Raw genomic sequence first — 18279 nt, 5'->3', positions numbered from 1 at the left:
TCAGTAAATTGATACATGTAAGGCACTTAGAAGAGAGCCTGGTACTTAATGAGCTCTCATTTAGAGAGAGAGAGAGAGAGAATTTATGTAGGAGAAAGTGTATGCGTATAAACAAGAAAAAGACAGACAAGCACCTGTGGAGGTAAGGTTGGGGAGCAGACGGTGTTCCTACATCTCTCTGTGAATTCTGCCGATAGCTGTGTTGTTTCTTTAAGCAAATTATATCATCTGATTTGTTGTGCTGCTAATATTATACATCTTTGATTCTAAGGAACACTACGTAAACATTTTCTTTTTCTTTGTTTTTTTACATTGGTCTTTTCTGAAATGGTTTCCCTGGGTGAGGCAAGTTGTTAATGGGAAGGTTGGAAGTCGCATCCACATGGAGGCCACCTGGAAGCCGGGGAGAAACCTAAAGCACAGGGATCTGATCCTGTGGTGCAGGGTCGCCAACTCCCCACCACAGACAGCAGCTTTTCTGGAATGGTCTGGGGGAGTGCTCCACAACTGAAGCTTTTCTTCAAGGTCTCTCCCCTACCGCCACCCCCACCCCCTGAAAAGCAGTTGTTAAATTGCTGGAAGGTTGTAGGTCCAGATGGATGGCAATTCTGACCTCACACAACAATGCTGCAAGGATGGGATGAGAGAATATCGTGAAAAGATCCTTGTAAACCGTAAACATTATTCACGAGGAAGACACCAGTTTCCAATTTTAAGGTCACAGAAAAGCATATTACCGTATATGCTCAAGTATAAGCCAACCGTAAATACTCGAGGTGCCTCTGCTTATATATTCACGTAGGTATATACTCAAGTATATATGGTAATGGTTTTGTGTAGGAAAAAGGATGTATTGTAAAGACACTCTGAACTTGGAGGAGTGTGTTAGTCTGGGTACATTAGAGTAATCCACAGAAAGTCATATATATAAGAGTTTTATATAAAGGTTAAGTGTACATCAAAAAAACATCCCAACCCAGTGCTACATAAGCCCACAAGTCCAACATTAGCCCATATGTCCAACACCAATCCACAAAGTCCTCCAACATCTCACAAAAGGCATGCAATGATGCCGACTGCAGGAGGAAAGCTGAGTCAGTGAATGTGTAAGCATCTCAGCACTGGCAGGGGTCTCCACACGGCTGCTCCAGAACCCAGGGCTGCATCGGGGTAGGCCCATGCGTCTTCTCCTCAGGGATGTCTTGCAGGAAGTGAGCCTTGGCAGTTGAAGCAGGGAACTGGCTAAGGCAGCTGCACCCTGGTCGCTCCGCCCTTCATGTGTTTACAGGCCAGGTTGGCACAATAAACTAACTATCTCAAGGAGTGTACTCGTGTGTGCCACTCTTGGGTAGCTTTTCTCCCTTGTGAAATTGGTTGATTTTTTCCCCCTTGCACAACGGTAGGGCACAGGGATGGATTTTCACTCTGCAGATTATTTTCTCTTCCACCTTTTACCTCTGCCAGGTGAACTTTAATTTGACTGAGGCTGGGTTGCCTCATTGGTGATGGATTTAGCCAGGAAGTGTTCAGGCTCAATGATTCCATGAGGTGGATTCCCTTGTCGTGAATTGTAGTTCATACTGTGTTCCTAACTGTCTGGGAAACCCTGGACAAATTTGCACCCTGCTTGTAAAACAAGACCAGGTAACCCTGAAGAAAGACTCGTCCAGCTCCACTTGCCCAGTGTTCCGTAGGAATGTGTATCTGGGTCTGCACGTTGCTGGCTGGGGATGTGAGGAATGGTATAGGGAGACATAGACGCTACTGCTTGGAGGCTTTGGTCATTGATTCACCGTGTCTGTCCTTTTAGGGAACATCCCTGGCTCAGCTGTGCTGGTGTTTGACATCCACGTGATCGACTTCCACAACCCCTCGGACTCCATCAGCATCACCTCCCACTCTAAGCCCTCCGACTGCTCAGTGCTGAGTAAGAAAGGGGACTACCTCAAATATCACTACAATGCCTCCCTACTGGACGGGACTCTGCTGGACTCCACGTAAGGCTCACTCGGGAGCAGTGTGGGAGCTGGGCGGGAAGAATTGATGTGGCCCCTTAATTCTTCTCTTCTTCTCAGGAAGTGTTGAATAAGAGCTTTTCTGGTCACCCTTCCTTCCCCACTAGGAGGGTTAAGCCTTCACCCCTGCCCAGGCCCATTAGTTGAAGAGTTTCCTATTCGTGATTTCCTCTGCTTCGGGCTGCTGCTCACCCCATGAAAATTGTGTTTCTGAAAAATCTGATCTCTTCAAATAACTTCTCTTTTAAAAAATGAACCCACAGGGACAGCAAGTTTCAATTAAGGGTGAGAAAAACAAATAGAAACAGGTACAGGTGATGATTCCACAACATGTTGAATGTAATTAATGTCACTGAATTGTACACGTAAAAATTATTAAAATGGCAAATGTTTTGTCATATACATATATATATATATATACCTTAGTTAATTTTTATTTTTTATGAGAATCACTTATTACACTTTGATAACCTCATAACATCCCCCAAACCCCCCAAGATAAAATATATACATGAAGTCCTCAAATTACAGTATGTTCAGCTTATGAAGAACCATACTTAAGACCATCCTGTTTTGCATACGTCTTATCTGCAGTGCTATGTACTGTATCCGGTGCTGTAGATAGTGCATAATTGGCTGTTGTTATCATCTTCTGCCAATCCTTGAAGACAAATATAGCTCAGATTTATAAAGAACTGATTATAATAAAAGGTGGTAGCAGTGATGAAAACAAAAAGAGAATGAGGTATTTGACTTTCACCAAACCAATGTGTGCCCGTTTGAGAGTCCCCTCCCCGCCCTCCCACACCCTGACAGCCACCAACCCACGTCTCTCCCTGTGCTTGTCTGTTCCAAATGTGCTCCATCAGCGGAGTCATACGGGGCATACCGTTTCCTCATAGCACATTGTCCTCAGGGGTCATTCACATTGTAACATTTATTGGCACTTCATTCCCTTTTTAGAGTGCAATGTTTCGTTATACATACATATCACCTTTTTGTTGATTTGTTCCTTCATTGGTAGACACTGAGCCTTTTTCTACCTTGAGGCCATTGAACAATATTGCAATGAAGATTGGTGTACACGCCCCTAACCCATTTTACTGCCTGTATTTGTTTTCTAATTTTGTTTCTAGCTCTGTTACCGACCCGAATAGTTTGAAAGACCCAGAATGTATTTATTCATCTTTTTATTCCCTACACTTAGCATCGAGTGTCACACCGAGGGAACGTTTGATAAATGTTAGTTGGCTGAAAATATATTCTGAAAATATATTCACTGGGAACCAACCATTTAAACTTACTATGATATAAAAGAAGCTTGCCTTTCGTGAATTCGAATCTTCAAACGTGCCCACAAATTAATAGAATCTTCTTTTTGTTGGTAAAGAACCCTCTCAGGCTTTCTTTATATTGCTATCCCCTACCGTTTTTGTGGTGCCGCGGTAAGAATGCTTGGCTGCTCACTGGAAGGTCAGTGGTCAGCACTCACCAGCGGCTGGCTCCCTGGGAGCAAGATGTGGCAGTGTGCGTCTGTAAGGATTTCAGCCGTGGAAACACGGTGAGGCAGCTCTGCCCTGCCCTGTAGTGGCACTCTGAGTTGGAATCAATGGCACCCGGTGCGTGCGTGAGTGTGCCTGTGTGCTTAATTGAGTTACAGCAAATCTTGCGGGGAAAGCCCAGTCACTAGTTTTTAAAAACGTGTGGAGTGCGGTGGGGAAGAAGCATAACCCAGAGTGGTTTTGAGGGGCAAGTGAACCTGGGCTTGTGAAAATAGCGCCCAGACCGCCAATTCTCTAGGAGGTCCGTGGTTTGCTGCCCTGCCGTTGTCGTTGCTCCTCGTAGGGACTCCTAAGGCAGGTATGAAGGGGCCATGGTGGGGTGGCTGGAAAGAGCAAAGGAGTTCCTACCAGTGGACTCCACAAATGCTTCCCATGGGGGACGGGTGTGTTGGATCCACAGCACGTTTCTTTCATTGTGAAAAGGCACGCTGTGTAACACAACATTTTGCCAACACAGCATTTTTGTGTGACATCTGGAGCCAAGTGATGCTGGACTCCTTTCTCTACCGGGGACCCCATTTGGAACTTGAGAGGCATCTGTCCGACATCGCACAGGTGCCCCTGTTGGTTCTTCCAAATCATGGCAAACATGGCAGCGCCTGCCTCCCGGTGTGCGGGGCCAGGACCGCTGCGGAAGAGCCCCGGGGCTAACCAATCTCGGGCCGAGAATGGACAGGCGCGTGGGCTGGAAGCCAGAGAGGGCGAGGTGCAGACAAGGAAGCAGGAAGCCTAGAGGGAACAGGAAGCTGGGAAGAGCACAGGAGGAATAAGGAGAGAATGTCTGCGGAGAAAAACGGCCAGATCCACCGATAAAAATAGATGGAAGACGCCGCGGAAAAACAAAGAGTGATGTTTTCAGCGAGGAGACATGCAAACAAACTATTTGCATGTTTTGTGTGTGTGTGTTTATACTGGTCCGGGGAAGGAGAAATAAATGATTTGGTAACTAAATGAGTTCTTTACTATTAAGTAAGACTGAAATTCAGTAGTCCCAAGGGAGGTCCTGGTGGCCAGTGCCCGGGCACAGGCCGTGTGAGGGCCTCTGTACTGCAGACAAAGCCAGGATTGTGTGTGTGGGGGGGAGAGTTTGGGGGGAGCAAAGGAGGGCGCCCGCTTTCAGGCACTGGCCAAAGAGACACCCTGTGCCAGGGCTGGCGTTGTTTACGCTTTGCCCCAGGTAGGACAATTGCAAACCTTGTTTTGGTTTGCTGTCCCCAGAAAACCAGCCTGGTCCTGGGAAGCAGCTTCTGGAAGTCCAGGCTTTGGGGAAGGCTGGGAAGAAGGTATCCCACCAGACCGGTCACTCCCACTTCCTGTCATTTCCCAGTGGTGGACATTAGGGGCTCCAGACACCACGGGGCCTTGTTTTTTGGACATGGACTGTGTTTGTGGGCTGCCCTTCCGAAGTGATAGAAATCCCCGAGGTTTGCTTTCAGTAGTGACTGAGTGTGGGTCCCTTGGGGACCATGGAGATCGGGAATTATGGAAACGATGGTCCTCGTTAAACTCAGTTACTTCCCCAGAGGCACAGGCTGCTACAAGTACTCAATACTCCCTTGGCCATCCATTTATGACTCTTGCTCTGCACTTGATCAGTGTATCATTTTATTATTGACCCTTCAGAACACTGCGGTGAGCAAGTTTTATTATTTCCACTTTACGGACGAGTAAACTGGCGCTGAAAGATTTCCTTTCCCCGTGTCCAAGTAAAGGCCTGAAGTAAGATTCAAACTCAGATTTGTTGAATCCAAAACCCCGGTCAGTGTTGCGTTACCCACAGTAGGCAAGGTAAGCATGGGCCAACTGATGCTTAATTATGAATCTGTAGTCAACAGTCTACATTTTTTTCACCCCATAAAAGATTCTCGTGAGTAGGGCTGGCACCTGATTCTCCCCACAGCAAACCCACAGCACCTTCCTACAAAATCAAGACCTCTTCAAATTTAACGTCCCTGACGGGCAGACTATCCTGTAAGGGAGGTAAGCACAGGTTTACTTGAGTTTACTTACTGAACTGCAGTGGGCAGTTTTAGATGTTTTCTCCCCATGTGAAGTTGTTCACTACAGATGAGAAAGTAGCACAAGTACCCCTCCCCCCAGAAGAATTCATTTCAGAGGACAGCACTGAAGCTACAGCTCAAGGAGAGGGACGTGTCTGGTCAGAGTGCATGGGAGTAAACGAGGGGGCAGGAAAAGAGTGGGCACTACTCCTGCTGCGAGCAGCCAATGCATAGAGAGAACCAAAGGGCCGGCCCCACCATGAGACATTCCTCACTGCCCCGTAGCACCACAGGGGGACAACACTGGAGACACACAGCTGGAATTGTGCCCGCCCTGACCCCATCACACTGAGGTGAGACGCTGGGGGCTTGCAACAGGGCAGCGAGGGGAGCAGAGCAATGAAGTCCCCAGGGAACACCAAAAATAGATGTGGGGTCAGGGTGTGGCGCCCCATTAGACTTGACTGGAAAACACTCATAAAGGACAACAAATAGATATTGAACTATTTATAGGCTTTTCTTTTTTTTGTTGTTGTTGCCTTTGTTGTTGGTGTAGCTATTGTTTTATTTTCTAATGTTGCTTTGTTGTGCTCAGTCTTGTGTTTGTGCATATTGTTGTCACCGCGTGTCTGTCTGGGTGGGATAGGCGAGATCAACAAGCCAAAGGGAGAACAAGGGGATGACAGTTTGGGAGGACATGGGAGAGCGGGAAGCAAGGGAAAGGAAGTGGGTATTAACAAACCCAGGGACAGGGGAATAGCATGTGACTAAAAATAAATGGTGAGGAGGGTGTAGGAGGTCTGGTAGGGCTTGATCAAGGACAATATAATCGAGAGGAATAACTGAAACCCAAATGAAGGCTGAACATAATAGTGGGACAAGAGGGAAGTAAAAGGAAATAGAGGAAAAAACTAGGAGGCAAAGGGCATGTATAGAGATCTAAATATAGGAGTGTACATATACAAATATATTTATATAAGTACATATATTTATAGGTTTAGTATTAAAGAAGCAGGTGGACATTGGGCCTCTACTCAAGTACTCCCTCAACACAAGAACACCTTGTTCTAATAATCTGGCACTCTGAGATGCTCTCCTTCCCAACATGATCGCTGAAGACAAAGCGGGTGCATAAGCAAATGTGGTGAAGAAAGCTGATGGTGCCCGGCTAACAAAAGATATAGCATTTGGGGTCTTAAAGGCTTGAAGATAAACAAGCGGCCATCTAGCTCAGAAGCAGCAAAGCCCACATGGAAGAAGCGCACTAACCTGTGTGATCATGAGGTGTCGATGGAATCAGGTATCAGGCATCAAAGACCCAGAGCAAAAAATCATAATGTGAATGAGGAGCAGCATGCAGAGTAGAGGCCCAAAGTCAGTTTATAAGCAATTGGACAACCCCTTACAGAAGGGTTGTGGGTGAGAAGACAGACCAGTCAGGGTGCAGTATAGCACCGATGAAACATGCAGCTTTCCTCTGGTTCTTTAATGCTTCCTTCTCCCCACACCCCCCACCCCCACTGTCATGACCCTAATTTTACCTTACAAATCTGGATAGACCAGAGCATGTACAAGGATACAGATAAGAGCTGGAAACACAGGGAATACAGGACACATAAACTCCTTGGGACCAATATTGAGAGTAGCCATACCAGGAGGGTAAGGGGGAGGTAGAGGGAAAAGCGGGGAACCGATCACAATGACCTACCTATAACTGCCTCCCAGGGGGGTGGACAACAGACAAGGGGTAAAGGGAGACATTAGACAGTGCAAGGCTTGAAAAATAATAATAATAATTTATAAATTATCAAGGGTTCACGAAGGAGAGAGGAATGGGGAGGGAGGGGGGGAATGAGCTGATACCAAGGGCTCAAGTAGAAAGCAAATGTTTTGAGAATATACAAATATATACATATATACTAATGTGGTTGACACAATGGATGGATGTATGGATTGTGATAAGAGTTTTAAATGATTTAAATAAGAGAAAGCAGCACAAGTAGAGCAGCACTAACCTGGCTTATTGGGGACTCTGCCCCTGCCCCAGCCTCTAAATTTTAAAAATTCTTGTGAAAATCCATGACCAGAACATTGGGTAAATTAATCTCTGAAATAAATTCAGATTTTATAAGACCAGTGCAAAAAAAATGTTTTACCCTATATCATTGAAGAACATGTTACCAGCACGATGCCACATTTCCACTGAATACTTCATTGTGCATATTTTATTTAAAAACAACCATTCTCCTCCGTTCTGTCCATTTGAGAGTCTGTGACACTGCAAGCTATGCCACTGTTATTTCAGACACCGCCAGGTCACTCATAGTGGGCGGGGTCACTCGTAGAGGGTTGTCCAGACCAAAACAGACTAGGAAGAAAGGCCTGGTGAACTACTAATGAAGGTCAACCTTTAACACCTTACCCTATCTCAACATAACCATGAAACTCAGGAGGTTACGTCGTTGTCGGGTGCTGTAGAGTCCTTTCTAATGTATAGCAACCTCACGCATACCACAATGAAGCACTGTCTAGTCTTGTACGGCCCTTACAATGGTTGTTATCTGTGAGAACGTTGTTGCAGCCACGGAGTGAGTCTATCTCATTAAGGGTCTTCCGCTTTTTTAGCTGGAAACTACATTGAGGGGTTTCCTCTGCTCTTCTGCCCCTTTCCAAAGACCAATCTCTCCTGATAACATGTCCGGAGTATGTGAGATGATGCCTTGCCATCCTTGCTTCTGGCGAGCATTCTGCCTATAGTTCCTCCAAGACTGATTTGTTCATTGTTCTGGCAGTCCATGCAATATTTAACACTCTTCACCAACACCGTAAGTCAAATGCCGCAGTTTCTCTTCAGTCTTCTTATTCAGTGTTCAGCTTTTAAATGCATAGGAGGTGGTTGACATGCCTTGCCTTGTGTGCGTTAGTCACGCGCATCTTGCTCCTCCAAGTGACTGTCTCGCCCCTTCACACTTTGAAGAGGTCCTATGCTGTAGCTGTGTTCAGTGCAACACACCATTTGATTTCTTGAGCATGGATTGTAAAACCAAATACAATTAAATCCTTGAAAACTTCTTTTTTTTTCTCTTTATTGATATTGGTCCAGCACTACCACCTAGTCCTCAAACTCTACTCAAGTTTTGCCAAATATCCCCCGATAAAGTGCTTTACAGAGAAGGATCCTGTTCCATTCTGCCTCACACACTGGACGTTGGACCTTTCCTGGACTGTCATGAACTTGACACCTGGGGAGAGGACAGGCTGATTACTGTGTAGGGTGCTGCTCATAATGCACGTTGGCAGAAAGGCCATAGCAGGGGCCTTATGCTCTTTTCATGGGAACACTCTCAAGCCTGGTGGGCTGGGGACCTCATCAGGCAGTCTTTTTCATTTTCAGGTGGAATTTAGGCAAAACGTATAATATCGTTTTGGGATCCGGACAAGTTGTGTTGGGAATGGATATGGGTCTCCGAGAGATGTGCGTTGGAGAGAAACGAACGGTGATCATCCCGCCCCATCTGGGCTACGGGGAGGCTGGAGTAGGTGAGTAAGAGGCAGGACCAACAGTGTTGGGACGCTTTCACCATCTGAATTTTGTCCTTTTGGAGGGTACTCAGTTGACAGCCATAATATATTTGTTTCACTTAAAACCAACTGAGTTTGTAGTTTTGACTATTTCGCATTTTTGTGGAAAGACTTCAGTGAATTCTGAGTAGCCACATTAGTACCCCCACTACCCTGCTGAGAAAGAAGGGGCTTTGGTGAAAGAACTTTGGGACCTTTAAGCCCCTGACTGGGGGAGGTTCTAGGTGAGTTAGCAGGGAGCCCAGAGCATGTCCCTCGAACTGCCTTCTGGGAGAGCTGGCTGCCCAGGCCTTGGCTGTCCTCCTGAGCCAGTGAGCTCTCCAACAAAAGTTTTTTCATACTCTTAAAATAAAATCTTTTACTTAAAAGATTCTTTGAATGTTTTTGTCACCAAGGCCAGGGTGAACCCTTCCCCCAGGGATTCCTGAATCCCTTCCTCCCATACTGCTCTGGAAGTGGAGGCAGAGGAAAGGCCCAGATGATGAAGGCAGTTTGTACTTGGGCCTTCCTCTTCTCAAGTAACTATAAAAACCAACATATGCCAATCCCAGAAGAAACCTATTAAAAATCATGTTGTGTGCCCTTTAAGACTTTTTTGTTCGTTTATATTTATGAGTATAACAAAACCAGAAATGATAAGTGTAGTTTATATTACATAAATGTGATGAGTTAATATTTATAAGTATATAAATGTTTATATTATAAACATGAATATGATAATTTATCATTGTGATGTGATGGCTTATGAATATGATTTATATGATAAATTCAAATAAATATAAATATGACAAGTTTATGTTATAAATTTAAATTATATTATAAATCTGAATATAAATAAATATTTAAAATCTGTTTCCACAAAGATTGACAGCGTCAGTAACCCTGTAGAGTAGTTCTGTTAAACCTATGCAGTCAGTATCAGTCAGAATTGACTCGATGCCTGGAGTTTTATTTGGTTATATTGTAAATAATTATATAATTTATTGTATGTAATATATAAGTTTTAATATAATTAAAATATTAAGTTAATATCCATTACAATTTCATATTCACATACATATATATAACTTCATTTGTATCCTACTATATAGGAGGGAGCTTAAAAATTTGTGGAAAAATCCTACTTCTTTTTATTCCATTTTCCATGAACTTTTTGAATGCCCCTCCTATATGGGTCTCTAGTCATCCTATTAAGGTACTATTCTTAAAGTTCTGCTGTTAGATTTATTAAGAAGTTTTACCATTGTAGTCTATCCTAGTGATTATCAGGCTGTTTTCATTAAGACACGTGGCAAAGAATTAGTCTATCTCCTCAGTTTATACTCCATATAAACAGACACTTAATATATCTGAGGGGCTGTAAAAAATCTTGTGGAAAAAGTCCAGTTTCTTTTCATTCCACTTTCCACACCCTTGTTAAATCTCCCTTGTATAAATGTACCAGGGCTTTCCGCCAGTCCTTCCCGGCTCAATCGTACCAGGCTTGAGTTTGGATGTGGGTGTGCTGGAGTGATCATCACGCCAGAGAAATTACAGATCAGCACCCGGCAAGAACGTAAATCTCCCTCTTAGAAAACAAAGGCAGCATGCATATTTCACAGCAGCCACGTCTCTGGACCAGCAGAGTCAGAAACAACGGTGCCCAATCAGAGGTGGCAGCCAGGTGTGCTACTTCAAATCTTTTCACTCTCACAGCCCTGGCATTAACGCAGGCTCCCATAGCAGGCTCCTAAAGGCCTCACGCCTCTTCTAGATCTTCCATTCTAGGACCTGAGTCTGGGAGTTTTCCTATTCTGGTCGCCATCCTGTGAAACCCACATCTGACAAATTCAGGTCTATGTTGATTTCACCTCATTGGCCAGGACTGAACAAACCCATTTGAACCAGTCCACAGTCCTGACAGGGACACCGTTCCTTTGACAGAGAATGAAGCAAGCGTTTCCTGAACTGATACCTGCCCTTTCTGTGTGCAGCACACGCTGCGCTAGTCCTTAGCCACGGCTAAGCTGACGTCATGACTATTGAGTCAGTATTTGCCTTCCCTACATGTCCCTGCTTTCGTAAGAAACAGCGTCTCCTCAGGAGGCAGCTGGCACCCTGGGTTGTGGCGTGGGTGGTTGAGACGGTCTGACCGCCATGCTGTGGGTGCTGACAGTCTCCCCCGCCTTCCCTCCTCCTCTGTGGCGTGTCAGATGGAGAAGTGCCCGGCAGCGCTGTGCTGGTGTTTGACATTGAGCTGCTGGAGCTGGTGGCGGGCCTGCCGGACGGGTACATGTTCATCTGGAATGACGAGGTGTCACCCAACCTCTTTGAAGAAATTGACAAGGATGGCAATGGAGAAGTCCTCCTCGAAGAGGTAATCGGCCTGCGAAGGGAAGTGGGGCTGAAAGAGCCCAGGGAGATCCCCTCGTGGAGCCAGGGGCCTGTTTGGAATGTGAAGCCACTCAGAGAGAATGAGGAAGGCTGCTATCCCGAATTGTGACAGTGACAGACAGCACTGTAGCACTGAGCCTCTGACAGGTGTAGGGATTAGACTCAGTTCCCAGGAACTGGTGCCCACTGGGTGCCTGCACTGAGTGAAGGATTGACCCAGGTAGTATCTTGTTCAGACCGCCCACCATAGATCCCCTCTTTCAAAAGAAGAAACTGCACAGGGAATGGCACAGAGCTGCCCTGCGGGATGAGCCAGGATACACCGCCTTGCTCCTTTGCACCCCATGCCCCCTCTCGGCATTGGCCAGGAGAGCGTTTGGTCCAGACAGCGCCCTGGTGAATTGCAGCCTCTGCTCATTCAGGGACATCGCTCCAGCCCTCTTTCCTTCCTCTCCTTCATTGTTTTCTCCCATCTGCAAGCATGCCATTATTTGCCCTTCTCTTAATGCTTCTCTACCCAGTTCTTAACACTTCTTAGCTCCTGTTACAGCAGTTCTCAGAATCGTCTGTCCTCTTGGCTTCCAATTACTCTCCCTCCGATGTCTGCCTCTTTGTCTCTCTTTTAAATGAATAGACTTCTTTTTAGAGGAGTTAAAAGTTCATGGAAAAATTCATCGGACAGGACAGTACTCCCATATATCCCCCACCTCCTCCCAGATCCCTGGGTGGTGACATGGTTTATGTTCCATTACTGATTGAGAGGTTGGCCGTTCACACCCACTCGGTGGCACTTCAGGAGGAAGAGGGCAGCCAACAAAACCCTGGGGAAGAGTTGTACTCTGTCTCACATGGGGTAGCCAACAAGTTTGACTTTGTGTGTGTGTGGGGGGGGGGGTTGCCCCTTCCACTCATTGTTTCTCCAATTATTAACATACTGGTGTGGAATACTTGTTACTAACATTAATGTGTTATTATCCATTTAAATCCATAATGTATCCAAGAGTTCACTTACACAAGTTGGCAACTGTATAATATTGTGTATCCATCCCTACAAGATCTTACTCCATTCTTACTCCTTTGCCCCCCTTCTCTCTGTAAACTCACTCCTGTTGGGAAGTTGTCCCTCCATGCCATTGAACTTGGTCTTATCCACGTGGCTAGTGTCTGCCATACTGCAAATCCCAAAAGCTGTTCTTGGTTCTCCTCGGACTGCAGCACAGCTGACAGACTCCCTGGCAGCACTCTTTTTGTCTGTGACTTCCAAGACACCCTTCCTCTCAGACCTCGTGTTAGGCTGGGTTGGCTAGAGAAACAATTCCAGTGACACTCATCTATGCAGAAGAAAAAGCTTTATAATAAGAATTAATTATATCAAGAAAGCGTCCCAGCCCAGCCCAGCTCAGGTCCATAAGTCTGATACTGGTCCATAACTCCCTCTTCAGACTCATGCAGCCACACTCAACGTTGCAGCGTACTGGCATATCAAAGGCTGGTAGGTGCAGAGTCTTGTGCATCCAAGGTCAGTGGAAAGCCACTGTCAGTAGGAAGGTGAGGATGGGAAAGGAGATTCTCCTTATGAGAGGGCCACCCTCCAAGAGGCCAGCACCCCATAATCTTAGCTTCCACTCTTTCTTTCATAACCCTCCCCACCAACAAAACCAGATCTGTTGTCCTTGAGTAATCCCAACCCATGGTGACCCTGTGTGTTACAGAGTAGGATTGTTCTAGAGTTTTCTTAACTAAGACCAGGCCACCAGGCCTTTCTTCCGCTGTGCTGCTGGATGAGTTTGAACTGCCAACCTTTACCTTGAGGTTTAGTAACTCAGAGCAAACTGTTTTAAGTCTACCAAGACCTGCTTCTTGAACTGTCCTTGAAAAAGCATCCAGAAATGGACTGCTGCTCTCTTATCTGCACTTCACACCGTCCTCATTTATTGCCTGTCCCCTCAGCGGGTGACTGCATTTCCCTCTTTACCAACCTTCCAGCTTTCACCCCATGCCCCACACAGCAGCCAGGATCGGCATGTGCCTCCTCACCAGAGTCCCACACAGTCCCATCTTTCTGAAGCCTTGACAGTGGCCTGTCCAATTCTCACAGCTGCTCATTGTAACCCCCCCGTTTTTAAATCATTTTATTGGGAGCTCATCCAGCTCTTATCATAATCCATACATCCATCCATTGTGTCAAGCACATTTGTACGTTTGTTGCCATCATCATTCTCCAAACATTTTCTACTTGAGCCCTTGGTATTAGCTTCTCATTTTTCCCTACCCTCTGCCACACTCTCTTCCTCATGAACCCTTGATTATTTATAAATTATTATTACTTTTTCATGTCTTACACTGACCGATGTTTCCCTTCACCCACTTAATGTGTCTATCCTCCTGGGAGGGGGTTACATGTAGATCATCGTGGTCAGTTCCTCCTTTCTCCCCCCCACCTTCCCCTGCCCTCCTGGTATGACTACTCTCAATATTGGTCCTGAGGGGTTTATCAGTACTGGATTCCCTGTGTTTCCAGCTCTTATCTGTACCAGTGTACATGCTCTGTTCTATCTGGATTTGTATGGTAAAATTGGGGTCATGATAGTGGGGAGGAGAAAGCATGAAAGAACTAGAGGAAAGCTGTATGTTTCAGTGGTGCTATGCTGCACCCTGACTGGCTTATCTCCTGCCCGCAACCCAGTTGCCTACAGATGGTCTTTGGGTCTCCACTCCACACTCCCCTCATTCACAATGATATGATTTTTTGTCCTTTTATGCCTGATACCTGATACTATTGACACCTCATGATCACACAGGCTGGTGTGCTTCTTCCATGTGGGCTTTGTTGCTTCCCAGCTAACTGGCTGCTTGTTTATCTTCAAGCCTTTAAGACCCCAGGTGCTATATCTTTTGATAGCCAGGCACTATCAGCTTTCTTCACCACATTTGCTTATGCAACCATTTGTCTTCAGCGATCATATCAGGAAAGTGAGCACATCATGATAAAATTTTTCTGTCTTTGATGCCTGATAACTGATCTCTTTGGCACCTTGTGATCACACATACTAGTGTGCTTCTTCCATGTGGGCTTTGTTCCTTCTGAGCTAAATAACCACTTTTTTATCTTCAAGTCTTTAAGACATTAGACATTATACCTTTTGATAGCCCGGTACCATCATCTTTCTTCACCACATTTGCTTATTCATCTGCTTTGTCTTCAGCAATCGTGTTGGGAAGGTGAGCATCATGGAATGCCAGTTTAATAGAACAACGTGTTCTTGCATTGAAGGAGAACTTGAGTGGAGGCCCAATGTCCATCTGCTACCCTAATACTAAACCTATAAGTATATGCTACTTCCCCATCCTCATATATAAATATATTTACATATGTACATGCCTGTATTTAGACCTCTATAAATACACTTTACCTCCTGGCTCTTTCCTCTATTTCCTTTTCCTTCCTCTTGTCCCACTATCATGCTCAGCCTTCATTTGGGTTTCAGTAATTCCTCTTAGTGAAGTGGGTGTTAAAAACCCAGGGACAGCGGAACAGCAAGTGATCTAAAATCAATGGCAAGGAGGGTGTAGGAGGTCTGGTGGGGCTTGATCAAGGGCAATGTAACCTCCTTCTTAAGGCCTCTCCCCCTAGGTCTCCACCCAGCCTCACCCTCCCCTTGCTGTTCTGTGGACAAGCCAGGGATCTGTGTACCTCAGGTCTTTTCACAGGCTGTATTCACTGCTCGGCAAATGGGTCCCTTGATTAACTTCTTGGCTCCTTCCTTTGTGTCCTCAAACCATTTTACGAGTGTCCCCTTTTCACTGAGGTTTTACCCTGAACTCAGTGCTTCAACCCAGTCGCCTGCTGTGCTCTTGGTCTTCCTACATGACGGCTGCACAGTCACATGCTCTGGCAGTGTTTCCCTTTCTAACACAGCGTGCCAGGGGGCTTCCAAACGTTCTTGGGAGAATCCCGTGATCTTAAAAAAAAACAAAAAAACCCCATTTATTAGTGTTTTCAGTGAACGTCTATATAACAGATTAGGTTTCCATTGAACAATTTCTATGCAACTAAATTCCATGACCTTTCACTGTGTGGTTCTGCATACCCATCCTGTCCTTTTCCATTGTTGCGCCCTCCCGACTAGAATCTGAGCATTACAGGGGCAGGGTGTTGTGTTCTGTTTGTTTGTGGATGCAGCCATCCCAACCATCTCTGATCCTTGGTGCTTGGTGGACAGCAGACACGCCATAGGCATTTATTGTGTTTATAAATGAATACTGTGTGGCCCCAGCAGTGTTATCAGAAGGCAGAATGGTTAGGGGGTCAGACTTGGGTGGGAAATGAAAGAAGGGTGGGGAGAGATGAGCAGCTTAGAGAGCCACTATCTGGGACCTACAGGATCTGGAAGTTTTGACCCCGCATATGGAGATGAAAAGTCCCTGGACAGGATGAACAGTTCATGCACTTGGCTGCCAACCTAAAGCTCAGAGGCTAGACTCCACCTAGAGGTGCCTCACGAGACAGAGCTGGCGGTTTACGTCCTAGAAATCAGCCTCTGAAAACCCCGTGAGCACCTTCCACTCAGGCACATGGGACGTCGCCAGGAGCCCGTCGACCCTACCGCAATGGCATGGCATACGATGGAGAAAAAACCCGAGAAGATCGTGTCTGTTCTGAGCCCTAAGATAGAAAAATAATAGCAATTGTTCATTTCTCAAGGATTCGTGAGGGAGGGAGAGGAAAAAAGGAGCTGATACCAGGGGCTCAAGTAGAAAGAAAATGTTTTGAAAAGGATGATGGCAACCTATGTACACATATGCTTGACATAATGGCTGTGTGGATTGTGAGAAGAGCCGTGCGAGCACCAATGAAAGGATAAAAGAAAATGATAATGGCAACATATGCACAAGTTTGCTTGATGTAATTGATTTATGGATTGTTATAACATCTGTAAGAGCCCCCAATGAAATGATTTAAATAAATAAATAGAAAGAATTATCAAGATTATATATATATATCACTGTTAAAAAAGGCAGTGTGGGGTGTGGGGAGGCACCAGATTGTGTCTGTTGCGTTAGTGGAGATCACAAATCCAACCCTGTCCCCTTCCCCACCCCCCACCCCCCGCATGCATGTACCTCACATTGCACGATTGCTCTCTCCCCAGTTCTCAGAATACATCCGCGCCCAGGTGGCGTCTGGGAAAGGCAAGCTCGCGCCTGGCTTTGATGCCGAGATGATCGTGAAGAACATGTTCACCAACCAGGACCGGAACGGAGATGGCAAGGTCACGGCTGAGGAGTTCAAACTCAAAGACCAGGAGACCAAGCACGATGAGCTCTAACCTCCACACAGGCGGTGGTGCCCGGGAGGGCCTGACACCAAGCCACCGGGTGGACGTTGCCAGGGCAGTGGGAGGGGCTCTCAGCGGGCGCATCAGTAACAAGCAAGCAGGTAGATGGGTCCCTGTACCTGCTGTGTACAGCGGGGTGGGGGTGGCCCACACGGTGAGAATTTAGGCCAACGGGTAGTCGTCATAAACAAATCCAGTGTGTAGTGCCTTAGCGGGGGACCTGTCAGGTATGGAAAAGGCCACGCTGCCCTATGAGCCTTCTGGATCACTTTGTTAGTGAAAGGAAAACAAATTATAACCATTTTGGGTGGGACAGAGGGGGGAAATGACCAGGGTATTTATGTAAAGACAGCCCCTTTAAAAAAAAACAACTTGTTAGTATTTTTAATTCTCCAGATGGGCAAGGATGATTGGCACGATTCCCAAAAAGCAACCGTGACAAAAAGCCTTTGTCAATGACCTGGTGACACCCGGCCTCCCTCACTGGCAGGTAGGTTCGGCTTTTCCAGTGACTCCCCCCCTGCTGGTCCTCCGATGGGCAGTGGGACTTTGAGGTTAGGAAGAAGCTCCTGGACAGAAAACCAGGGGAGCAAACCAAGAAGGTCTTAGACCAGCGCAGAGAATTTGATTCAGCAGCTGCCCCCTAGATTGTCACAGGACGCTTTCCTATTCATTTCACTGTGTCCTGTAGGAAGGTCCCCCACCTCTCACCCTCAGTGGGCCCCATTAGATGGCTGCCCATGGCACCCGGCAGGCCTGCAGTGTCCATCTGCAAAGGCTTGCTTTTGAGATCAATCAAGTGGCAATTTTCTGCTGTTTGTGACCTGGATTAGGCTGAGACCTCTCTCTGTCTTTGGAAAGCGACCACAGTCCCTGCCTGCCTGTTTCCACACTGCTGTCTCGGGCCCCTGGCCCACAGTGGTGTGCCACTTCCCCTGACGTCATCCAGGGCATTTCCTTTTGAACAAACGGCTTTGTTTGACTAATTTAAATGATTTTGTACTGATGCAACCCTGCAAATGCTGTGCACTCGTTCCATGAAACAAAAAATGTTGGGAAACGGATTTTTTTTTTTATGATATAAAATGTTGAATTCTGTCTTCTGGCTTGTTGTTATTTTATTTGAAGGTGGGGAGGATCCTACGAAGCGGCATCGTGCAGTCACCACCACCCCCACCCCCCCCCACACACACACCCCCTGCTGGAAATGACAGGCTGCACTTCGGTGAATTGGAAGCAGTGCACTGGACTGTACACAGGGGAGTGTATTGGTCAGATTCCTGGAAGGAAACAAGGGATGTTGGAAGAGAAGCCAATGAAAGGACAACATCCAGAGATGCAGGCAGCCTAATCCTCAGGGAGCAGAGACAGAGATGTTGGCCAGCCACAGCAGGTAGCTGTTAGTACC

General features: G+C 46.2%; 1 protein-coding gene across 1 annotated transcript in view; it reads left to right on the top strand.

The window, feature by feature from the left end:
• Window positions 1-17969, top strand: part of FKBP9 (FKBP prolyl isomerase 9) — a 58872-nt gene extending 40903 nt beyond the window's left edge. Inside the window, exons 7-10 of the mRNA XM_075558206.1 lie at window positions 1811-1997; window positions 8972-9117; window positions 11352-11515; window positions 16686-17969. Coding sequence (XP_075414321.1) covers window positions 1811-1997; window positions 8972-9117; window positions 11352-11515; window positions 16686-16862 — 674 coding nt within the window. The 3' untranslated portion in view covers window positions 16863-17969. The remainder of the gene's footprint in view (window positions 1-1810; window positions 1998-8971; window positions 9118-11351; window positions 11516-16685) is intronic.
• Window positions 17970-18279: the final 310 nt, after the last annotated feature.

The sequence above is a fragment of the Tenrec ecaudatus genome, chromosome 9 (genome assembly GCF_050624435.1).
Source record: "Tenrec ecaudatus isolate mTenEca1 chromosome 9, mTenEca1.hap1, whole genome shotgun sequence".
Lineage (NCBI taxonomy): Eukaryota > Metazoa > Chordata > Mammalia > Afrosoricida > Tenrecidae > Tenrec > Tenrec ecaudatus.
This window is presented reverse-complemented; position numbering and strand designations above follow the sequence as displayed.